Source organism: Sebastes fasciatus, chromosome 3 (genome assembly GCF_043250625.1).
Source record: "Sebastes fasciatus isolate fSebFas1 chromosome 3, fSebFas1.pri, whole genome shotgun sequence".
NCBI lineage: Eukaryota > Metazoa > Chordata > Actinopteri > Perciformes > Sebastidae > Sebastes > Sebastes fasciatus.
Window position 1 is genome coordinate 37408246 of NC_133797.1, and position 25163 is coordinate 37433408.

The following is a 25163-nucleotide window of genomic DNA, read 5'->3' on the forward strand; positions in this document are numbered from 1 at the left end:
CCAGTGGAATTTTTTTTAAAATTTAGCACCCCAAAATGGCTCCAACAACTTATGAGACACGATAGAGAATGGGAATGACCATCATATACTTATATCATAATGTTCTAAACCCTTATACACCATCACAATTTATTTTAAATAATTCATTAATTCATGTTTATTTCAGATTTATGACTAGAACAACTTGACACACGGCGCTGAGCTGCATCTCAAATTAATCTCCAGGTTCCAGCTTTCAGATGATGTTCACCACTTCTATGTGACATCTACTGTTGACCTGCTATCTCCCCCTAAAGACCCGCTGTAGCTCCCTAAAAAAGACAAAAACGGGTCTATTGTGGGTCTCAGAGGATTAATGTGAATATGAGCTGGTGTGTGTGAGACAGCGAGGTGTGAGAAAGAAGGTTCAAGGTGCTGCATTAGAGGAAACAACCATGAAGAGGGTTGTGATCTGCAGGGTGGTGGTGAGGTTGCAGAAAGAAAAGAGTGTGTTTGAACACGAGTCTGAGCACTCCCATCACATGACTCTTGTGTGCATGTGTGTGTGTGTGTGTGTGTGTGTGTGTACATGTGTTATCAAGGGGAAGTGATTATAACGTGGTCGGGGGGGAAACCTCCACTTCAGCTGCTATTGTTCAGCCCTTCCTGGTCGTTACAGAGGAAGACGAGACTCCATCACTGTCACACTTTTTCTCTGCCTCACTTTCTCCCTCAAACTCTTTCATCTCTTTCACTTCATCTATTTATTTTTTATATTAACCCTTTTTTTCTGTAGCTAAAATACAATTGATTCAAATAACAACATCACATTTCATCACATTTACCTGAACACACACTCTCTCTCACACACACATAGGCCAGATGAAAGTGATGTTATGCTGCCATCTATGGTCTAAAACAGGCCATGATTGGTAGGTCAGTTACTACTGTACCACAAAAAGATCCACACTGGAATGTCAAGGCTTATTATTTATCTAACGATTTAACTTTATTCTGTATATTTCACTCAGGCTATTTGGATACCATTATTATTATTATTATTGTTATTATTACTCCAATATCAAACATGGAGCCTGTGCAAGTACTGAACGAAGTGAAGTCACAGTGAAGTCTTGTGCATTACGGGATAAATCTTGCCATGTGTAAGCTTTAGCTAACGACGACAGCAACAACTGCTTTCAACACGGATAAATAGATAAATACTAACAGAAGACTTTCATTGTTAGATTTATTATTTTTATGAAGTCTCTGAAAAAACACTGTTGTTCCAAGCTGGATTACAAAACGTCTGAAAGGGATACGATCGCACCCGACCTAACCCTAACCCTAACCCTCATTAGAAAGCTACGGCGGTGACGAAGCAGCTGCAAGTTAAAGTAAACTAAAAATAGTAATTTTTCTGTCGTATACGACAGCATCGACCTCAGGGGGGTCACAAAGTTACTCATAATGATTAAATTGGAAACCTTCCCCGTCTGTCAGTCCATTATTTTGGTAGCAAAGGTAACTAATAATAAACAAAATACAAATGAAAAATAAATAACACACACATGTCCAAGTCAAGTGGTTTCGACACATAGTATGTAATCCCCCTGGTTCCATTCTACACCATCTACTATCAATGAAAAAGGCTAAAATGCAGGATAAATATCTAGATAATATAGTAATATATAGATAAGAAATCTGAAAAGATAATAAGTATCAAGATAATATTTTGCTTTACTGGTGTTTCCTCTCTCTGTGAGTTCGTCCAGCATCGATGTCGTGGTTCTCCAGCTGCTCCTCCAGTGTTTTCTGGAGGACAGAGACACAAAAATCCACATTACAGACACACAATCATTCAAATATAAAAATCATGTCATTTGACTGTTGCAGTTTCCAGCTGTTTACAGACGGTCCACATCTCCTCACCATGATGTCCTCACCAACTGACAGTTAAAGTAAAACTCATATAGCACACTCTTATAGAATTTATGGATATGTATATAGTTAGCATTGATACTGGAAAATGTATTACAGACTGATGTAAACTAGATCCTGTTCTACATACAGGCAGCGGGCAGCATGCAGCTAAAAGTTGGCATTGCAATCCGCCATAAAAGGCAAAGAAGACTACGACGAAGACATTGGAAAGTGGGGAATTGCATAATTGTCCATGAATAAAATTACGAAGATACGCAGGAGACTGAGAGAAGAAAAGACTCTTCCATAGTTCCCATGGAGTGTGTGAACACCAGTCCACCTGCATCCATCTGTACTATGAAACTAAATAAAGTTTGAGTTGCATTCATTTCAAATTGAACCATGTTACACACATTCAAACCAACTTTGGTGTATGAAATAAAAAGCGGATATTTGCACTGATAAATTATCTTTCATTTCCATTTATTTTGTTGTTCAATAATTAATAATTGCAATACAATTAATCTTGTATGAAAGTGTGTTTTTAGGAAACACTAAGTTACCTGTTTCCGTGACATTGGGATCCGGTATCTGCCAACAATTCCAGGAATAATAGTCAGACTTTGTGGCCAGTTGTATCATTGTATTATTATTATTATTATATATTTAGGCTGCACACGTTCTTTTGGTTAACTTCACTTCCGGTAATTGGGACACATTTTTACCTGTTCACTTGGACCGCGGGAGTTAGACAAAGAGGGTGAAATAGGCTTGGATATTTTCTGTTGACCGTCAACTCACGTTACATACTTTAGTTATTCCAGTTAGTTTTGTTGTTTGTAATTCCTTTAATTTAAAGGGACTGTTTGTAAGAATCAGAAATGCTTGTTAACAGCGTGTGGCCGTTAAGTCAACGAAAGTCAGCGTCGGGCTCGCGCTTGTGCTCGCTCTACATAGACATGAACGAGCATCGCTCAAAACAGTGAGGCGACACACGTCAGCTAAAACCACAATATGCTGATCCTAGTGTTGGCATTTCCTGCCTCAGCCGGAGGGAACAGGGGAGACACCGACCGCGGTCGGAGGAAGACACCGGCACTTGGTCGGAGATGATAACGTTTCTCGCTGCGGAGCCCCGTCACTTCACAAGACACAGAAACCTCTGTTGGTCTGGAGGAGCTACAGCAGTTATTTCTGCACAAACGTCCACTGTACATTCACTAGATATTCTCAGAGATACGAAGTCTTCTGCAGTGTGTAGTGTGCGCTCATGCACGTGAGAGTGGAGCGAAAGAGCGAGAACGCGCGCTGTGTGAGTGAAGGCAGGCAGGCAGAGGAGCAGAGTACAGCAGAGACTCCGACCCTGGAGACCAAAGCTACGGTCTCCCCCGCGTCCTCCGACCGCGGCCAACACTGTTTAACAGACGGGCTTCACTAGATATAACTTTGCGGTTTTGGTGCTTCCGTGTAGTTTGTGTTGGTATAAATCACCCGGGTGGGTTTCCCATGCGCGCTCGCGTGTGGCTACACTGTTCAGACTCAGACTCCGTGTAAGAGGTTACAAACAGTCCCTGGGCAACCGCGCCTTCTCAGTTGCGGTCCTTAGTCTGTGGAACAAACTGCCTCACCACATCAGATCTGCTCCCTCTACAGAGTCTTTCAAAGCACAGCTCAAGACCCACCTCTTTTCTTTGGCTTTTGAATGTACTTGAAATGTGATTACTAATTGGCCTTTTCCATCCATCCATCTTCAACCGCTTATCCGGGATCGGGTCGCGGGGGCAACAGCTCCAGCAGGGGACCCCAAACTTCCCTTTCCCGGGCCACATTAACCAGCTCTGACTGGGGGATCCCGAGGCGTTCCCAGGCCAGAGTAGAGATATAATCTCTCCATCTAGTCCTGGGTCTTCCCCGTGGTCTCCTCCCAGCTGGTCGTGCCTGGAACACCTCCCAAGGGAGGCGCCCAGGAGGCATCCGTGCTAGATGCCCGAACCACCTCAACTGGCTCCTTTCGACGCAAAGGAGCAAGGACTCTACTCCGAGTCCCTCACGGATGACTGAGCTTCTTACCCTATCTCTAAGGGAGACGCCAGCCACCCTCCTGAGGAAACCCATTTCGGCCGCTTGCACCCGCGACCTCGTTCTTTCGGTCATGACCCAACCCTCATGACCATAGGTGAGAGTAGGAACGAAGATTGAACGGTAGATCGAGAGCTTTGCCTTCCGGCTCAGCTCTCTTTTCGTCACAACGGTGCGGTAAAGCGAATGCAATACCGCCCCTGCTGCTCCGATTCTCCGACCAATCTCACGTTCCATCGTCCCCTCACTCGCGAACAAGACCCCGAGATACTTAAACTCCTTCACTTGGGGTAAGGACTCATTCCCTACCCGGAGTAGGCAAACCACCGGTTTCCTGCTGAGAACCATGGCCTCAGATTTAGAGGTGCTGATTCTCATCCCGACTGCGTCACACTCGGCTGCGAACCGATCCAGTGAGTGCTGGAGGTCGCAGACCGATGATGCCAACAGGACCACATCATCTGCAAAAAGCAGCGATGAGATCCTCAGCACACCGATCTGCAAACCCTCCTCCACCCGACTACGCCTCGATATCCTGTCCATGAATATCACGAACAGGATTGGTGACAAAGCGCAGCCCTGGCGGAGGCCAACCCCCACCGGAAACGAGTCCGACTTATTGCCGAGGATCCGAACACAGCTCTCGCTTTGGGCGTACAGGGATTGGATGGCCCTGAGAAGTGCCCCCCTCACCCCATACTCCCGCAGCACCCCCCACAGTATATCCCGGGGGACCCGGTCATATGCCTTCTCTAAGTCCACAAAACACATGTAGACTGGATGGGCATACTCCCAGGCCCCCTCCAGGATCCTTGCGAGAGTGAAAAGCTGGTCCGTTGTTCCACGGCCAGGACGGAATCCGCATTGTTCCTCTTCGATCTGAGGTTCGACTATCGGCCGAACCCTCCTTTCCAGCACCTTGGAGTAGACTTTACCAGGGAGGCTGAGCAGTGTGATACCCCTGTAATTGGCACACACTCTCTGGTCCCCCTTTTTGAAAAGGGGAACCACCACCCCGGTCTGCCACTCCTTAGGCACTGTCACCGACTTCCACGCGGTGTTGAAGAGACGTGTCATCCAAGACAGCCCCTCCCCACCCAGAGCCTTCAGCATTTCTGGGCGGATCTCATCAACCCCCGGGGCTTTGCCACTGTGGAGTTGTTTGACTACCTCAGTGACTTCCACCAGGGTAATTGATGATGGTCCCCCATCAGCTTCCAGCTCTGCCTCTACCATAGAGGGCGTATTGGTCGGATTCAGAAGTTCCTCAAAGTGCTCCTTCCACCGCCCGATTACCTCCTCAGTTGAGGTCAACAGTGTCCCATCCTTACTGTACACAGCTTGGATGGTTCCCCATTTCCCCCTCCTAAGGTGCCTTTTATAATGCTCATTATAACAGTCTTTTACTCATGGATTTTAACTTAGTCTCTGTCTGTGGATGTGTGAGATTTTGTTTTGTGCTCTGTTGACCTGTTTTTATTCTGCCTATGTCTGTAAAGCACTTTGGTCAGCTCATGTTGTTTGAAATGTGCTAAAGGAATAAATTTGACTTGACTTGACTTGACAGTCCCTTTAATAAACAGTAAAACACATGTGGACTTTTGGAACAAGTCACACAGTCAAGAGCCTCTTAGCGGCTTTTTAATTGATAGTAGTACATAGAGTACTATATGACACATAACCTGGTTGAGGTAATCTGTAATATATCTACCTGTTTAACACTCTTTGACCAACTGCATCAATGCTTCATGAAGCTTCATCTCACCATCACTACTATACACTGTACTCAAACCTGGATATCTCAGGTGATCAACTTTACAGTGATAGATATGATATATATATGGCTCTCCAGCTCTACACTGAAAAAAATGTTACTTTGGATTAACTTAAAAAAATCAAGTTAATTTGTTACATCTAATTTTATTAGTTTTTCTCAAATTGTATTTATGATTTGGTTGAAACCGTAATTATGATTTAATATAAATCAAAATATTTGTTTGGCCAAAGTCAAAAACTTACATTCACACAAAGTAAAAAGATTATTTATTATGAAGACCATAAACTATTTTTTTACTTTGTTACAACTTAATTTTTCATTTTGGAAAAAACTAATATTTACTATTACATCCAAGTAGAGTTTTACTTTGGAATAAACTAATTAAAATGCTTTAATTTGTTACATGCAATTTATTACTTTGTTACAACTTAGAGTTTTACTTTGGATTAACTTTAAAAAATCAAGTTAATTTGTTACATCTAGTTTTATTAAGTTTTCTCAAGTCAAATTTCTGATTCAGTACAAACAAACTAAAATTTTAATTTACCTCAATCAATATATTTTCTTTAGTTGCAAGCCAAAATGATACTTTATCTGTGTCAATACAATAGCATTTTTTGCTTTTTTACAACTTACATTTTCACATAAACAAAAGCTAGTAGAAGTTTCACATAAGATCAAATTAAAAAAACATTTTGTTACAGACAATGTTTAGTTTAGTTTACTATTAATAAAGACAGGAATATTCTCTTCAAATACCTAAATGTTTATTGTGATGTCTTTTTAAAATATGCATCACCTTTTCTGTTATGTACTAAAAAAAAGAAAAGAAAAAAAACCAAAAAAAGGAAACCCACAATGAATTGTGCGGCCAATAAAGCTAGCAAGTATACTCAACACTTGAGGAAAAATACATAGTAACTATAAAATCAAATAAATCATGATCTTTTCAATGTTTTTTAAACCTTATGCAACCTTTCTGTAACCTTAACCACAGATATCTTAACATGTGAAACGGGTTTGTACATCTCTCCTTTAGAACCTGAGATATGTAATGTAATAGCCATTAAGAAGTGTAAAAATAGATTCTAACAGTGTTAAAACTTGACTATCCTTTGATAAAATGACCAGAATGTATGAATGTCACATTATTTTGAACCATTACAAATGTGAGATCAAGAGACCCAAAAAAACAACCAAGGAAAAGTGCAGTTCAATTGCTGGGGGTGCAATCTATGAACAAAGCTTGCTCTTTTGTGCATAAGTCAGTTTAAGAACATTACCATTACTAGTACTGAATTGCTGGTCATTGTGAATTTAGCATTATTCACATTTCAGTGTTAATAACAGTGCCACAATATTTATACCACAGAAATAATTCTGTTAACAGGGAAAATCTGAAATTAAGGCCATCTATCTTTCAACTCTTCCACTCCTGATTCCTTTCCCATAATGTCCTGTCTTTGCAGTGAAAAAGTCTTGTCCATTTTGTCCTTTATCACTGCACAGTTGAACAAAAAACACACACATATAATGCAAAACTATGCTGTCCAATTTTGCAACTTATCGGTGTAACCTGAAGATTCAAACACTACATAATGCACATATGGGAGTTACAGCGATTGTGATTTACAAATGCTTTTAGCAAACCAGTTAAAAGGCCCGTCAAACTGAGAAGATAAACGTAGTACATCTTCCAACGTGTAATCTAACTCCACAATCAAATGTGTTGACAAGATGAGCACTATTGCTTCTATTTACAATGTTACTATTTATGTGATATAAGGCACATTTTTGTGTATTGTATGTACCAGTACATACTTGATCAAGAACTTTCAGTATGTTCCGGGTCTTCTCCCTGACAACTCCTCCCTTGTTTCTGATGATGTCAACCAGCTTGCTGTGGTGCTTGTCCAAGGACGCCAGGAATCGCGGTTGAAGTGGAACAGTTGTGATCCTCATGAATTCAGCATTAATCTTTAAAAAACAAAATAGCACATGCAAATGTTCTTACATTACACGTTACATTACAGCGGTGTGGTGTGTGAAATCTTATTTTTGACATCAAGTAGGTTTCTTATGATAGGGGATAATATCATTTACTTTACAGGCCACCACTGAAGTTACTTACCTCATCCATTGTGAACAATGCAGGCCATCTAACTTTCAACTCTTCCACTCCTGATTCTTTTCCCACAATGTCCTGTCTTCGCAGTGAAAAGGTCTTGTTCATTTTGTCCTTTATCACTGCACGGTTGTTTCGCTTCTTCACTTCGCTTAAAAGTGTCAGTCTCTCATTTTCTAATTTTTCAGGGGTCTCTCCAGTTGGAATGTCAGGTATGTGGTTGGCCTCTCCTCTCCTAGGTCTCTTTACTTTTTTTGCTGGCAATGCATCCTCTGGAGCTTTGGACTTCAATGAATTTGCAAGTAATTCAGAACACCCGATGCCCTTGAGCTGAGTTCGGTAGTTGCCCATTTTTGTCTTCAGCCGCTGCTTCCACCCGTAGCAACCGCTGTATGAACCAGGTTCAGAGAGGCATGGATGCTTCTTGATTAGTGCTTTGGCAACGTCACTGAAGTCAGAATCTGTTGGGTAGGCTTTGTACTTGAATATCTCTTCAGCTACCTTTTCCAGAATATCTGACTTTATTTTTGAACTCAGTGTCAACCTTGTCTTGTTTGACCTATATACGGCATTTCCCTTTTCTAACTGCAGTTCAGTGTCAAAGGAGAATGTTGGTATTGGAAATTCTCTTGGCCACATCTCAGTTCTTGTAGAGACAGTGCTGGAGGGTGTGGACAGGAGCTCTGTGTCATCTGATTGAGTTGACACTAAATCCTCACAGACATTGAGAATTAATTCTTGGCTGCAATCATCAGTTATGGGGACGACCTTGACAGTTGCAAAATCCTCAAGTTCCGCAGTAGATGTCAAGTTCACTAGTGCATCTCCAAAGTCTCTGTCTTGGTACTGCAGTCTAAAATTCGCATTTAACCCACACACTTTCCTGACTTCATCCATAAGCTGCTCCATCGTCTCTGGAATTCCATTAGGCAGAATTAGCTTCCTGGTGTCATCAGGATTCAGAATAACGCGCAACTTGGCTGGCCTTTTCACGGCCATGGCAGCCCATCCAAAAGGATCTAGTAAAAGTAAGAATAAAAACAGTAGTGTTAGTTGGAGTGCAAAATCGGACATTAACTTACATCTCATTCATATTCACAAATTCACTGATTCACAATTCTTCCTTTTCACAATATTATACACAGGATACTATATAATGTATACATAATTTTACCGGGAACTATTTTAGGAAATCTCTGATGCACAATACATTTTCTAAATGCAAAGCTATTAAGCTAAGAAATATATAAGTTGTTAGTCTATTGCACAGTTGTATCACACACTATAACAAATCTGTCTATTTTGATTATAGGTTAAAAAGAGGGTGCATTGTCTGACAATTAAATAGACACTGATAAAATAAAATAAAAACATTTTTGAAAATTTCTACATGGTAAAATTAACTTATATTACATTGGGTGGGTAACTTCTTGATATTTGTTTTGATTTTAGGTTATTTGTGTTTATAATTCTTGAAATATAATAATAGATAAAACATGTAAAAATACTGATATGAAGTGAACCTGCAAATAAATGTTCATACTGACATGTAATTTCCACTACATTACTAATTCAACTGAAATTATTAAAATTACATTTACATTCTGCATTAGTAAGTAGGCCTATACATCTGTGGTAAGTACAAAGCTATTCACTAAAGTGCTGCATTTCTATTTTGGGTTTGTCATTCCTATTTAAACATACATGAAAATGATGTTCACTGTTGTTCATTTTGGGACTTACCAAATTCAGCAATGTGGCTAAACTGTGACCTTTTCAGGAAACAACAGCAAACCTGTAAACACAAAGCAATAGGTGAGATTTCACATTTAATTTTTTGTTGGGATAGTTAGCATTGTCCATAATTGTCACTACAGACTCTAATTTATTAATTAGGCCTTAGACATACTGGTGGTATTAGAGTATACTGCATTATACTGACAGATGAGAGCATGTGATATGAATTCTTCCTCTTTAATCGATACTCATTGTCTAGTACTCAATCCATTCTCATCATTTTTGATTATGCTTAAAAAGAGGAAAAGTAATATTCATATGAGTTCACAATATTTATATTACATGTTGTTTCAAGAGCAAAAAGAGCAAAGTCACCATATAAACTAACATATTCCTCTTAGCAAAACGGTAACTCTGGATTAAAAAATGTGTAGGGCACAGAAAATTGTCATTCACCTGTCGTACTATCAATCCCTCCCTGTGTTGCTTATCTGAGCAGATTCACTGCTTGGAGGGTACCCTGATGGAGGGAGGTGGGGGTCTGGAGGGTACCCTGATAGAGGGAGGTGGGGGTCTGGAGGGTACCCTGATAGAGGGAGGTGGGGGTCTGGGGGAGCTGCATGGTTTTTCTGGCCTTTTCAGACATGGGATACCTAACTTTTAAAATAGGCTGCATCCCAAAACTCTAAATTGCATCCCTGTTTCCCTCACTTGCGTCTCATCCTTGCGTCTTAGTCCCTCCCACCAGGGAAGCATGGAGAGACGCAAGGAAACCATGCGAGGAGAGAGGAAACGAGGAAATTCGATTTAAGCGACATGGGACGGTCGTTTCCTCTGAAGCGTCACGTGAAGCGACGTCCGTTTCTGATGACAGCAGCAGCTGATCACAGCTGGATCAGCTGTCAGTCAACTTTAACAGCTGTTTGTGTCTGAACTGTAGTAATACTAATAAAGACAAGTGCAAGCTGCAGTCTGTATTTCTACTGTGGACTGCTTAGAGGCTCAGGAACCATCTCTACTGGATCAATAACTTTATATTATTTATTCATTATTAGCGTCTGTAGTTATTGATATTCTGATTGTGAGTTAATTATTTAATAACCCAGAATATGACTGTGGTGTTTTTTGAACACTGGACATTATTTATTAGGCTAAAGGGAAAATGTAAATGATATAACTCATATCAAACCGACGTTCAGGAATCATCAGCCTCATGTGACTGAATGGAAATGAGGATAAATGATGTAAAAGGTGTTTGTTGCTGACAGACAGACAGACTCTCCTTTTCTCTCTGACTTTAATAGTATCATTAATAAAAGTTAACGGGGGAAATAACAGATCATGAAAAGACAAATCATTCTAATAAATGCAGAAAGTTATTTTAAGTCAGTTCATCAGGTATTATAAACCTCTCTGACTGTCAGGCTGCTTCACTGACGCTGTGTGAAGCAGAGATACTGCAGGTCCTTCTGCTGCTGTTCAGAGCTTCAATTAACACAGATTATAACTAGATGGTGAATCAGAAGACAACTAAACTATAAAACGTTTAATCTGTGATCTGTTTTCACTCCGGTATGAAACTCCAGTGATGTTGAGAGGTAAAGTTATCAGATCAGTCTGATCGGCAGCAGCGTCCAATCAGTAACTGATATCCAATAAGGGGGCGTGTCGGTCGGCAAAAGACTTCCGGGGAGGATACACTGGTGTATCCTCGCTCATAGCTCCTCCGGCAAGCCTCCTCGATCCTCGATCCTCGCTCCTCGATGCACAAATAAGGGCTTTGGGACGGTCTTCAAAATGGCGCACCAGAACTACTTCCGGTTCAAGCGAGGATCGAGGAGCGAGGAAATGAAAATTTAGAGTTTTGGGACGTACCCTTACTCGTTTCCTCTCCTCGAGTCTTTTCCTCGCCTCCTCCGCTCGCATCTCCCGGGGGCGGGACTAAGACGCGAGTCGAGGAGCCGAGGAGTCGAGGAGTCAAGCCGTATAAAAGCACTAATGGGAAAGACCCATAGACTACAGGCAGTGATAACATGACAATTTTATTAAGGGAAAAATTTGCATTTGTGTTTCTTTCAGTTTGTAGATAAATGGATCTGATATGTCCGTATGGGTTTTACACTCCCAAAGGATTCAATGTCATTTTTTTGTGTCATTGTGTTAAAAAAAAAACTTTTTTTATTTGAATGATTTCATAAATTGCAACTTTTTGTCCAAATGAAAAGAATACCATAAAATTTACCCCAACTGTTCTCTACATCTTGCAAAGTTAAAAAATAAAAGTGTTTTATTGTGTGTTTATGTGTATAAAAGACTTTTTGGCCGTTTTATGCCTTCATCATAGTGTTATTATTGGTTGCCATAGCTACCGGGGCGCCCCTGCACGCTGCTGTGTGCGCGTGTGTTCTATGTTCTATGTTTAGGATGTCATTCTAGAATTCTATGACGCATCACTGCCGTTGTGGAATTCAGTAAGATTAGGACTCAGTTTATTCTTCACTTGTTTTCTCAGAGCAAAATATCTTGCAAAACCGCCAAGAGACCAAAACTCAACGCTGAACATCCACTTCTTCATTGACACAATGTTATCAAACAGGCAAAGTGAAGGTAAAGAATTGTTTCTATCACAGATCTGTGAAACACACACTCAGTAAGCAGAGCAGCAATACCTCTGGTTTCTGTTGGAACATATTCATATGTAACGTGATTAATCCTACCTTTGAGAGATTAATATTCAGACTGTGTGAGAGAGATGTTTCTAATCATTTTTGTCCAATGCAGTTTGACAAAATGTTAGAAACACTTTTCGAGAAAATGTAATCCAGTCATGGACATGAATTCCCTTTTGCACATTTCCTAATATAACTGCAAAGTTTCTAATCGTGCAAAAAAACAACAACAATATGTTCAACTTGATGTTAGGTCAAATAGTTTTCTTTAATGACTTTCATGCACAGGTGGTAGTTCCTGTAAGCCTCTATTCAACTGGGTTAGGCAGTAATGGAGCACTGATTGAATTTATACTTATTCAAAAACTGACATTGAGAAAAGTAATAAAAGAGGATAAATATAATTATTTATATTATAAATATTAAAGAAAAAGTTACTTGTATGACTATGTGGAAAATAGACAGCAGTCTATATTCACAAAAAGAAGAGAAGATGGTTAAAAGGCTCATCCAACACAAACTACAACCTCAAAAATGGCTTCAGTTGAATCCACACATCTCTGACATAGAGTGTTTTTTTTTTGGTTTCTGTGTGTCTGACACTCAAAAACACAAAACTATTGACATGCACTGAGTTGCTTCTTACAGTAGAAGTGTTGTAGTTAGAAAAGTCAAAGTGTATGACATAACTTGTGTCAGTGAGTGACTGACCACCTCCTCTGCTCTCTTGTTTTGTTTACAGTCACGGTACGTAGAAGCGTTCGACTGGCCAACGCAGGATATTACAACCATCTAGGAAAACCAGTCATTTCCTACAAGGAGACGGTTACGTACAAGTAAGCTGACGTGTGTGTGTGTGTGTGTGTCACAGTCATGCTTGTATACAGTATGTTCTGTAGCATACACAGGCTATGTGTTTAACAGTCATAAGTTCTTCATTATACATCTTCAAAGCTCTCACTCTTTCTCATTTTCATTATACAATACTTTCAGAAAAAGGAGGTTTTCTCCAGACGGTCTGAGAAAGTCCATCGCCAAGAGAATCAGCATGGCCAGCGAGATCATAGGGGCCAACAGGGCCAGCTGGGCCAGCGGGGCCAACAGGGACAGCGGGGCCAGCTGGGCCAAAGAGGCCAGCGGGGACAACAAGGACAGCGGGGCCAACGGGGCCTGCAGGAACGGCATTATTCACTGGCTGTTCTACATGCTGTCCGTGTGTCTTGGTAAGCGATCTCTCCTTCTACAAACAATCATATCTTGTTCATCAGCTTGTGTGTTTTATACTGTAGAGTGTCTGTCTTTTGAATTAAACATCACTGACCTGTTTCTCCAATACTTTGTTTCTCTCCATCCATCAGGAATTGTATACTTCACCCTGGCTCTATCCATGAACAGCAACTCTCTTGACTCAGGACCCTCAGCGTCACTTTTCCCATCAACCAAGCGGGATAAGGTATGACCTTCTTTTTATTCTTAATGTGCACCTATAAAACACAATCACAGCCCAAATATGTTCTCACCTACATGTTGAAACACACAATGATGTCAACATCCACCATTCAAATGAATCTCCTGTCACTTACAGGCCTTGAGCACATATGAATGGATGGGGGAGCGGATGAGAATGCTGCAGGACGAGGTGCTGAGGTTAAAGTGGGTCAAGGAGCCACCAGGGGACACTATGCTCAACTTTGCCCTGGAGTCGCAAGGTGAGACATCTAAATCACCCTCATCATTTTTTTCAATCTGTCAGATTGTAATTCACACATGTAATTTTTAGTTTTGAGATCCCTTTTTCACTTTCTTTGTGTGTGTTTTTGTGTGCAGGGGCCCTTGTTTTAGCTCGATTGTCCTCGGAAACATACCAATGCACCGGACCAACCTGTTTTCTTTCATCCCTGATATCTCTTTGGAGACAACCTGTAGACCCAAGTATTGTGACTCAGGTAGGAACTAGGAACTACACACACAAAACACATGGCTATGCGGTTTGGCAATATCATCTAATGATTTGGATTGTTTTACTGTCTATTTTGTTATACCTCATACCATCTAAACTTTTTTTTATACTCTTTCATTCTTCAGGGAGGACCAATCGTGGATGGACGCTGCTGGCCATTTGATGGTGAGCGTGGACATTTAGTCATAGCCCTGTCCCACCCAGTGACCATCAGCCATGTGACACTGGGTCACATTTCAAAGACCGTGACAACTGACAGCATCTCGAGCGCCCCAAAGATGTTTGCTGTCTATGTAAGTCACAAATTTAAAATTGTTACACTGCAGACGTCACATACACGGAGAACAACAAGGTGCTCAACTGGATCTCTATCTTTCTCTCTTGCAGGGCATGAAGACTAAAGAGGATGAAGGTACCCTACTAGGAACCTTTCTTTATGATCAGGACGGCGAGTCATTGCAGACTTTCAAACTGTCTGTGAGTATTATATCGTGCAACGAAACACATGCACATGCATTTTTTAAATTTCACCCACAAGCTAATATATCATAAGAATTACAGTTTGTCTGTCCTCATTGTAGGCTACTCATTATATCCCTTATTTCCCATCCTCTCGGTTTGTGCTCAACTAACTCTCTCTGTTCATTTCTCTATCTCTCAGGATCAGGAAGCGGGTGTCTTCAGCCACGTGAAGCTGCAAGTCGAGAGCAACTTGGGAAATCCTGACTACACTTGCGTGTACAATTTCAGGGTCTATGGGACCATATAGAAGACGGTGTTTGCTCCTATATGGGATATGGTGTACTGTGAGTGTTCACCATACGCACCTGCTGGGGAGAGGTGTGGTGTGCTGTGAGTGTTCACCATACGAACCTGCTGGGGAGAGGTGTGGTGTACTGTGAGAGTTCACCATACGAACCTGCTGGTTAGAGGTGTGGTGTACTGTGAGAGTTCACCATACGAACCTGCTGGTTAGAGGTGTGGTGTACTGTGAGTGTTCACCATACGCACCTGCTGGTTAGAGGTGTGGTGTACTGTGAGAGTTCACCATACGAACCTGCTGGTTAGAGGTGTGGTGTACTGTGAGTGTTCACCATACGCACCTGCTGGTTAGAGGTGTGGTGTACTGTGAGTGTTCACCATACGAACCTGCTGGTTAGAGGTGTGGTGTACTGTGAGAGTTCACCATACGAACCTGCTGGTTAGAGGTGTGGTGTACTGTGAGAGTTCACCATACTTCCATTAGTGGAGCGGCTAACATCCATTTTTCAGTCAAATCGTGCAAATAGTGATACAAGCACCAAATTTGGCATGATGATTCCCGAGGGGTCACTTAGCAAATATAAATGATCGGCCACTTGAAAATCCAAGACGGCGGCCATTTTTCAAGATGGCCGCCAAATTGACCTGCCGTTAATGGTTTCTCTCATAGAAATTCATCTACTTGGTCAATTTGAGTGATCTTGGTGTCAAATTATGTGATTTCTAGCATGCTGGATCTTATTTTGATAGTTAAATAATTTTTATGATTTTTAATGATTTTTCCCCTCGGGAATCATCATGCCAAATTTGGTGCTTGTATCACTATTTGCACGATTTTTCCACTATCCGCTCCACTACATAGTTTGAGGGCTGCACGGTGGCAGAGTGATCTGCACTGTAGCCGCACAGAGGAAGGACTGGTGATCGGTCTCTGTCTGTGTAGAGTATTCTCTCCGTGCATGCATGGGTTTTACCAGGTACTCTGGTTTCCTCCCATACACAAATAATAATAATGATTATTGTTCAATAAAAATCAAAAAAATATTTCTGCTTGTTTTATCATCTATTTGAAACCCACAAGTGCAGTGAACTTGATACAAGTATAAAATAACATACAAATATCATTCTTCCATCTTACAAAAGCACATTATTGATCATGTAACAATTCCAACATATAATTTAACATTTACAAATTGAATAACAAACAACATAAATGCCAGATTCAGGTGATATGAAATAAAAAATAAACTTGAAAAACTTAACCTTGATGAATTTTGATTCCAACCATCAGAGTATGTAACACATTTAAACAGGTCATTTTAAAACTCACAGTATTCGGACAACCATGAAAAGTTTCTGTATCTCAATCTGTGGAGTGAAACTATGGAACAGTTTCATTGTGGAGCTAAAGCAATGTCCAAACTTAAACCAGTTTAAAATAAGGTATAAAGACATGATGTTCACAAGGTACAGGGATGAAGTGGGGGTTTGACAATCACAAGGTGTTTACAGGGGTTACTGTTTATTTATCTATTACTGTTTGTTTATTTATTTATTGGTTACTTAATATTTATTCTGTATTAGTCTATCTTCCTATTTTTTCTGTAAAGAATAATGCAAATTTAAAATTCAAAATCAAATTTAGAATAATGTATTCATGGTCAGATGCTGTGTATTGTATATATATATATATATATATATATATATATACGTATGTATACATATATGTATATGTGTATGTGGTGTGCAGTGTGCGCATGTAGTGCAATATGCAATGTATACATATATATATATATATGTGTGTGTGTGTGTGTGTGTGTGTGTATGTGTATTGCATGTTGTATTGCATGTGCATATTGTATATTATAAATTGTATATTATCAATAATAATATGCGCATATACGAAAAGATAACTAGTCAATATGATTAAGTTAAATATATAAGTAAGTAATTGGTATTGTGATTAAGTTATATTATAAGTAATGAATTGGTATTCTGGATTGATAACAAATTTATAGTTTGATAAGGATAATTATATCAGTAATTAATTCATATTTCTGTATGACAGAGATAAAAGGTAATTATAGTAGACAAATTTAAGAACATTTAATTAGAGTATATGTATGGCTCAATAAGGAAGCTGGTTAATTATTAATGAATGAGTTATGGAGAAGGGGTGGGATTAAATAAGTTTGTACTTCTTCTTACTCCTTTTCGAATATATAAATCAAGGCATGAAGTGTTTGACAATTTGCTTTTCTTTTGCTTTTCATTGTATGTAAATACTACTTCTTTCTGGTTGTCCACTTGTTGGTATGATCGTTCTCTTTTTCTTTATTTTTTTTGTATTCTACATGTTCTAAATACATTTTTAAATGAAATGAAAAGAAGCTTTGTAATTTGAGGTACCAAACTGTGAGAACAGTCTTGAACTACTGCACCATTTGTGTTTGAGTGAAAAATACAAGGATGGTGCAGATAAATAAAAACATAAATAATCAAAACAGCGACTGCTCTGTTTAATACAAATCTGTAAAGTGAGGGTATTAATTTGGCTGCTTGGTGAAAACGAGGCTGACACTGAAGAAAGATCCACGACTATGAAGCTGGACCGGCCCGCCTCCATGCTGCTGCCTGCACATGCTCGACCTGCATTTCCACCAGATCCGTGATGGAGGGTGTCTCAATGCAGGAGAAGCAGTCGCCAGGAGATTCAGCAGTGGCATCGCCTACTTCTTGCTTAAAGTGTTGTCAGAAGTAGATTTGTTTAAGAAGTTTATATAAGTTGCCTCCAGCTTTCTGTGTGCAGAACCTCCCATTAAACACATGGTGGCAGCAGCACTCCACTGACAGGAGTCAGTCAGCCGGGCATACATGTCACTGCAATATTAGTATTAATGTAACTAAGCACATTTACTCAAGTACAGTACAATTTTGAGGTACTTGTACTTTACTTGAGTGTTTTCATTTTCTGCTACTTTATACTTCTACTCCACTACATCTCAGAGGGAAAGGTTGTAGGTAGTTTTTACTGCACTACATTTATTGGACAGCTTTAGTTACTTTGCAGATTTATATTGTGTATTAATAATCTGAATCAACTAATACATTATGATATACATACATATATATATATATATATACATATACATATACATATACATATATATACAGTACATAACCAACTGCAATATTAATGTGATGTTTACAGTACTGCATCAAGACATGTACCATTCAGCATAATAATAATAAAAGGTACTTTTAGATACTTTAAGTACAGTATTTTTACACTGTGGTATTACTACCTTTTCTTAACGATTTTGGTAACATTTCATTTTATAGGTCCGCAAATTTCATAGTAATTAGCTGATAATTAGCAAGTAACCTATTTGAAATTTCTTTGGAATTACTGCCAAATTACTCAATTTATCAAAAATGACTTTATTATAAACATGATTTAATAATTGTATGCTAAAATAGCATATAATGGTTAAAATAGGGCCCTTAGGCTTGAGGAGCGTCTGCTCTTCATCGGAGGTGGAAAACTAATAGAAGACACATCTGATCAGGCACAAATCTCACCAAGAAAATGTATTTTAGATTTGTGTGTGTGTGTCTAGCGATGGCAAGATGAAGCTTCATGAAGCACTGAAGGTCTCCAGCAAATTGGTTTGCAAAAGGGTTCATCTCACGCGGCTTCATGTGCTCAGGAAACCACCTGTTGGTCAAAGAGTGTAAAGCAGGCAGATCTATTTCAGATATGTAGCAGTGGTTTAACCGGGCAGAGGACAGTGAATGTGGTTCTGTAACTAGAGGAAAATGATAGATGGGAGACATTTTTCGTTTTTCTTCATGGAGCTTTGATGAAGGGATTATGATCAGAGTGGATCTAGCTGTGTTGTGAATTATCAATATAAGTCAAACTGGTTTGAGTTTCATTCTGGTATAATGTGTAGTGGTAGTAGCAGATATGTAGAAAAATAAATTAATAAATACATTGTCCAAACAGCCTGGTTAATTTGAAAGGTTTTGGCATTTACAGGCTTTTAATAAATCAACAAATATGATTAAAATTCCCAGATGTTTGTGACATTGTGGGTATTATGAAATTGAACTTTTAACATTAGATCAATAGCTTTAGCAACAGTTTAGACTGAAGTTTTAATGTCATGGTTTTGTTACGGTTATACTTTGTTTACTGGTCGTTTTGGTCATGTGTGACGGCGAGGTGCAACCATGAGTGAGAACGATTGTCCTGTCAATGACTTCCTGTTTTCAACCTCAGAATCGTAAAGACTATACTTTCAGGGATCATTTCTATAGTTTCTGACTTGAGAAATGTGTTTCTAAAGTGTTTGGTCTCGCTAACCACGATGATGAGTCGTGATATTCCCTACTGAGCGTGAAGCTGACAGAGAATAATGATATACTTCATATGTTCTCTGTCATTGATGATTGTTCATTACTTCTTTATGGAGCTTTGATGAAGGGAATATGATCAGAGTGGCAGCAGGACAAATGTAAAATTAAAATGTTGTATTGTGATATTTGAACTTAAGCATTATTGCTTTAGATATCCACTTCAGAGCAATGTTGAAAAGACTTTTAGAGTAGTTGTTTGAGAGACTTTTAAGGTTTAATGAGGAAACAACTAGATTATTATTTTGTTAGTGGACTGATAGAAAGGTAATCAACAATTTTAATAGTTAATCATGTTATTAATATAATCACCTCTGGAGGACTTGACATCTAGTAATGATTTAAAAAAAACATCAGTTGAAAGAAATAAAGCAACAGTTTTACAGCATCATGAATGTTTATTGGGACTTGAACACATCTTCCTCCAATCAGTCAGAGAAATTAGTCTTTTGTCTTGCCAGTATTTGAACCATCAACTTTTCCTACTTTGATTCTTACTTTTCTTGCTTTTTCTTTATCGTCCTTCAGTTGTGCTTTTCTCTTCTATCTGTGTGCTGTCAGAGTCATGCAGGGATTGGCTGCTGTGACACAACAACTGGAGGAGCTTGTTGATGGCAGAGAGGAACCCTCAGTGATAGTAAGTTTCCTGTGAATCAGATGCAGTTTTCACCCTCAATTAAACTAAGACTATACTTTCAGGGATCATTTCTATAGTTTCTGACTTGAGAAATGTGTTTCTAAAGTGTTTGGTCTCGCTAACCACGATGATGAGTCGTGATATTTCCTACTGAGCATGAAGCTGATAGAGAATAATGATTCACTTCATATGTTTTCTGTCATTGATGATCCTTTTTTGCTTCTTTATGGAGCTTTGATGAAGGGAATATGATCAGAGTGGTAGCAGCAGATGTGTAGAAACGCAATTTCAGTCACGACAATATAAAATTATGTTAAGTGCTGTTTGCAATTAATACGCAGCTTACATTATTAACTTTATGTGTTTAGAACAGATATTGTGGGGAAGTTTTAAGAAGTGTGAAGGCTGGCTAAGTTTAAACACTGAGTCAGTCGGTCAGTTAAACTTTCTCAGTCGACAGAAAAAAACAATGACAGCAATTTAGATAATCATTCATTGTCAGTCCTTTTTTGTTTCCAGCTTCTGAAATGAGTGTATATTTGATAATGAACGTAGTTGTTAGTTTCAGCCCTGCTCAGGTTACTTGAGGGACTTTCAAAGTGTATCGTCTGCTGACCACAATGTTGAAGAGTATTTATACTCCTGTTTGAGTGTGAAGCCGACACTAAATAATGATTCAGTTCATCTGTTCTCTCATTTATGATCTTTTTTTAGTGTATTTTGGGTCTTCAACACAGCCTGTAATCTTTGAACAATATCAGCTTACTTTTCTTTAGTAGAGTAGATAGATACCTCCATACTGACCATCATCTACTGAAAGTAATACAAGGACTATGAATAGGTACCTCATACAATCCTACTTTAAAACACCCAGACTATATCTTTAACCCTGCTCTGTGCTAAGAAATGATCGGTGTCTTTATTGTAGAAAATAAGTAGGTTGAGACAAACGGTGACTGAAAATCTAATTCAATTAAACTTATTAGTCTTCTTAAAATTCAAAGTAGATTTTCTCTCCTGAGTCATGTGATGCACGTAATGATTATCTTCTGTACCTCTGAACCCTGAGTGAGAATCACTTTGCAGTGAATCAGATGCAGTTTTCACCCTCAATCAAACTAAGACTATACTTTCAGGGATCATTTCTATAGTTTCTGACTTGAGAAATGTGTTTCTAAAGTGTTTGGTCTCGCTAACCACGATGATGAGTTGTGATATTCCCTTCAGAGCGTGAAGCTGATAGAGAATAATGATTCAGTTCATAAGTTCTCTATCATTGATGATTGTTCATTACTTCCTTTTGGAGTATTGAGGTTGGGAATATGATCAGAGTGGTAGCCTTAAAATGTTAAATATAATTAATACATCTATTTGTGGAAAAAAAACTTGATTTAATTCATAATAATATGTGTCAGAAAAACATTTACCAGCTCAGGAAAGAAATTAGCTTTTTGTATTGCCAGTATTTTTAACTTTGACTCATTGTGATCAGTGTACATTTTTGTAGCTTTTCTTATTTTGTGACATATTTCAGACCTTTTATACAAGTGTTTTCTTTATCTCAGTTCTGCCTCTCTCCCCGTCTGTGTGCTCTCTGTATCACAGCTGTGCTGTCAGAGTCATGCAGTGATTGGTTGGGCTATTTCATTTATACAAACACACATGACTGGACGAGACGCAGCTACTGGAGGAGCTTGATGATGGTAGAGAAGAACCCTGAGCGAGAATGATTCTCCTGTGAATCAGATGCAGTTTTCTTCCTCAGTCAAATTAAGACTATACTTTCAGGGATCATTTCTATAGTTTCTGACTTGAGAAATGTGTTTCTAAAGTGTTTGGTCTCGCTAACCACGATGATGAGTTGTGATAATCCCTTCAGAGCGTGAAGCTGACAGAAAATATTGATTCACTTCATATGTTCTCTGTCATTGATGATCGTTCTTTGCTTCTTCATGGAGCTTTGATGAAGGGAATATGATCAGAGTGGCAGATATGTGGGAAAGTAATTTGAGTCAAGATATCAGAAAGTTACATTAAGCACTGTTTGCAGTTAATATGCAACTTATATTTTTAACTTTGTGTTTAGAAAAGGCATTGTAGGGAGATTTTAAGATGGCTGTGTGGGGCTGGCTAAGGTTTAGCACTGAGTCAGTCGGTCAGTTAAACTTTCTCAGTCGACAGAAAAAAACAATGACGACAATTTAGATAATCATTCATTGTCAGTCCTTTTTTGTTTCCAGCTTCTGAAATGAGTGTATATTTGATAATGAACGTAGTTGTTAGTTTCAGCCCTGCTCAGGTTACTTGAGGGACTTTCAAAGTGTATCGTCTGCTGACCACAATGTTGAAGAGTATTTATACTCCTGTTTGAGTGTGAAGCCGACACTAAATAATGATTCAGTTCATCTGTTCTCTCATTTATGATCTTTTTTGAGTGTATTTTGGGTCTTCAACACAGCCTGTAATCTTTGAACAATATCAGCTTACTTTTCTTTAGTAGAGTAGATAGATACCTCCATACTGACCATCATCTACTGAAAGTAATACAAGGACTATGAATAGGTACCTCATACAATCCTACTTTAAAACACCCAGACTATATCTTTAATCCTGCTCTGTGCAAATAAATGAATGGTGCTTTAATGTAGAAAATAAGTAGGTTGAGACAAACGGTGACTGAAAATCTAATTCAATTAAACATATTAGTCTTCTTAAAAAGCGAAATCGATTTTTCTCTCCTGAGTCATGTGACGCACGTAATGATTATCTTCTGTGCCTCTGAACCCTGAGTGAGAATCACTTTGCAGTGAATGAGATGCAGTTTTCAACCTCAGTCAAACTAAGACTATACTTACAGGGATCATTTCTATAGTTTCTGATTTGAGAAATGTGTTTCTAAAGTGTTTGGTCTCGCTAACCACGATGATGAGTCGTGATATTCCCTTCAGAGCGTGAAGCTGATAGAGAATAATGATTCAGTTCATAAGTTCTCTATCATTGATGATTGTTCATTACTTCCTTGTGGAGTATTGAGGTTGGGAATATGTTCAGAGTGGTAGCCTTAAAATATTAAATATAATGAAATATATCTATTTGGGGGAAAAAAATTGATTTAGTTCAGCATAATATATATATAAGAATAACTTGCACCAGTTCAGGAGAGAAATTAGCTTTTTGTTCTGTCAATATTTTTAACTTTGACTCACTGTTGTCAGTGTACATTTTTGTAACTTTTCTTATTTTGTTAGTTACTTCAGACCTTTTATACAAGTGTTTTCTTTATCTCAGTGCTGCCTCTCTCCCCGTCTGTGTGCTCTCTGTATCACAGCTGTGCTGTCAGAGTCATGCAGTGATTGGCTGGGCTGCTTCATTTATATAAACACACACGACTGGACGAGACGCAGCTACTGGAGGAGCTTGATGATGGTAGAGAAGAACCCTGAGTGAGAATGATTCTCCTGTGAATGAGATGCAGTTTTCACCCTCAGTCAAACTAAGACTATACTTTCAGGGATCATTTCTATAGTTTCTGACTTGAGAAATGTGTTTCTAAAGTGTTTGGTCTCGCTAACCACGATGATGAGTTGTGATATTCCCTTCAGAGCGTGAAGCTGACAGAGAATAATGATTCACTTCATATGTTCTCTGTCATTGATGATTGTTCTTTACTTCCTTGTGGAGTATTGAAGGAGGGAATATGATCAGAGTGATAGCCTTAAAATGTTACATACAAACATGTGGATATCAATAATTGATTTTGCAGTAAATTTCTAAATGATGATTATAAAAGTGACATGAACTTTTTTCAGTCAGTAAGAGAAAATAACCTTTTGTGTTGCCAGTAGTAATGGCAAGATGACGCTTCATGAAGTAATGAAGCTGTCCAGCAAATTGGTTCACGAAAGGGTTCATTTCACGAGGCTTCATGTGCTCAGGAAACCACCTGTTGGTCAAAGAGTGTAAAACATGCAGATACTGTATATTCCAGATATGTAGCAGTGGTTTAACTGGGCAGAGGACAGTGAATGTGATTCTGTAACTATGGGAAAATGATAGATGGGTGACATTTTTTTGTTTTTATCCAGGAATAATAAGTTCTTAACTGTATTTCGTCTTTGGGCTTCTTCAATGACGTCATTTGTCTAAAACGATACGAGCCTCGATACGTGCTTCACAGAAAACTTCCTGGATTACTCAACACACGCTCCGAAGCCTTGGCACGGCACGTAACATCACTAGGATTATGATCAGAGTGGATCTAGCAGTGTTGTGAATTATCAATATAAGTCAAACTGGTTTGAGTTTCATTCTGGTATAATGTGTAGTGGTAATAGCAGATATGGTTATACTTTGTTTACTGCTGGATGTTTTGGTCATGTGTGACGGCGAGGTGCAACCATGAGTGACAATGATTGTCCACTGAATGACTTTCTGTTTTCACCCTCAGAATCACTAAGACTATACTTTCAGGGATCATTTCTATAGTTTCTGACTTGAGAAATGTGTTTCTAAAGTGTTTGGTCTTGCTTACCACGATGATGAGTCGTGATATTCCCTTCAGAGCGTGAAGCTGACAGAGAATAATGATTCAGTTCATAAGTTCTCTATCATTGATGATCGTTCTTTGCTTCTTGATGGAGCTTTGATGAAGGGAATATGATCAGAGTGGTAGGAGCACAAATGTAAAAAAAAAAATGTTGTATTGTGATATTTGAACTTAAGCATTATTGCTTTTGGCATCCACTTCAGAGCGTTGTTGAAAAGATTTTTAGAGTAGTTGTTTGAGAGACTTTTAAGGTTTAATGAGGAAACAACTAGATTATTATTGTGTTAGTGGATTGACAGAAAAGTAATCAACAATTTTAATAGTTAATCATGTTATTAATATAATCACCTCTGGAGGACTTGACATCTAGTAATGATTTTTAAAAAAACAGATCAGTTTAAAGAAATGAAGCAACAGTTTTACTTTCTTTTTTTTTTAAAGACTTTATTAAATTTTTACAATTTTACAGGAATTTGGTGAATATACATAGGATGTGACATGGATTACAATAGAATAATACAAAAAGAAAAGACAGTTATGCAAATAAAGT

The 25163-nt window shown here is 38.8% G+C and overlaps 1 protein-coding gene, 1 long non-coding RNA gene and 7 other non-coding genes across 9 annotated transcripts; all 9 read left to right on the forward strand.

Moving 5' to 3' along the window:
• Positions 1-12115: 12115 nt before the first annotated feature.
• Positions 12116-14881, forward strand: LOC141762867 (uncharacterized). Its single transcript, XM_074627007.1, has 9 exons — positions 12116-12227; positions 13032-13125; positions 13283-13512; positions 13648-13742; positions 13875-13998; positions 14117-14235; positions 14375-14542; positions 14637-14726; positions 14831-14881. Exons 1-9 carry the CDS (start codon positions 12203-12205, stop codon positions 14879-14881), a joined length of 996 nt encoding a protein of 331 aa, XP_074483108.1. The 5' UTR covers positions 12116-12202.
• A 52-nt stretch (positions 14882-14933) lies between these two features.
• On the forward strand, positions 14934-16273 carry LOC141764977 (uncharacterized). The gene is made up of 2 exons (XR_012593341.1): positions 14934-15494; positions 15874-16273. It is a non-coding gene; the product is annotated as an uncharacterized LOC141764977 (long non-coding RNA).
• A 3030-nt stretch (positions 16274-19303) lies between these two features.
• On the forward strand, positions 19304-19519 carry LOC141765434 (small nucleolar RNA U3). The gene has a single exon (XR_012593485.1). It is a non-coding gene; the product is annotated as a small nucleolar RNA U3 (small nucleolar RNA).
• Positions 19520-20113: 594 nt separating this feature from the next.
• On the forward strand, positions 20114-20329 carry LOC141765450 (small nucleolar RNA U3). The gene has a single exon (XR_012593501.1). It is a non-coding gene; the product is annotated as a small nucleolar RNA U3 (small nucleolar RNA).
• An 858-nt stretch (positions 20330-21187) lies between these two features.
• On the forward strand, positions 21188-21403 carry LOC141765430 (small nucleolar RNA U3). The gene has a single exon (XR_012593481.1). It is a non-coding gene; the product is annotated as a small nucleolar RNA U3 (small nucleolar RNA).
• Positions 21404-21839: 436 nt separating this feature from the next.
• Positions 21840-22055, forward strand: LOC141765427 (small nucleolar RNA U3). The gene has a single exon (XR_012593478.1). It is a non-coding gene; the product is annotated as a small nucleolar RNA U3 (small nucleolar RNA).
• Positions 22056-22908: 853 nt separating this feature from the next.
• LOC141765441 (small nucleolar RNA U3) lies at positions 22909-23124 on the forward strand. Its single transcript, XR_012593492.1, has one exon. It is a non-coding gene; the product is annotated as a small nucleolar RNA U3 (small nucleolar RNA).
• Positions 23125-23562: 438 nt separating this feature from the next.
• LOC141765426 (small nucleolar RNA U3) lies at positions 23563-23778 on the forward strand. The gene has a single exon (XR_012593477.1). It is a non-coding gene; the product is annotated as a small nucleolar RNA U3 (small nucleolar RNA).
• Positions 23779-24521: 743 nt separating this feature from the next.
• LOC141765424 (small nucleolar RNA U3) lies at positions 24522-24737 on the forward strand. The gene has a single exon (XR_012593475.1). It is a non-coding gene; the product is annotated as a small nucleolar RNA U3 (small nucleolar RNA).
• Positions 24738-25163: the final 426 nt, after the last annotated feature.

Bases quoted from the DNA above. Each gene is read 5' to 3' on its own strand.
- LOC141762867 (XM_074627007.1), top strand. From the start codon at position 12,203: ATGTTATCAAACAGGCAAAGTGAAG. The intron at 13,126-13,282 runs GTAAGCTGACGT...CAATACTTTCAG, and splicing joins AAGGAGACGGTTACGTACAA to AAAAAGGAGGTTTTCTCCAG. The intron at 13,999-14,116 runs GTGAGACATCTA...TTTTGTGTGCAG, and splicing joins CTTTGCCCTGGAGTCGCAAG to GGGCCCTTGTTTTAGCTCGA.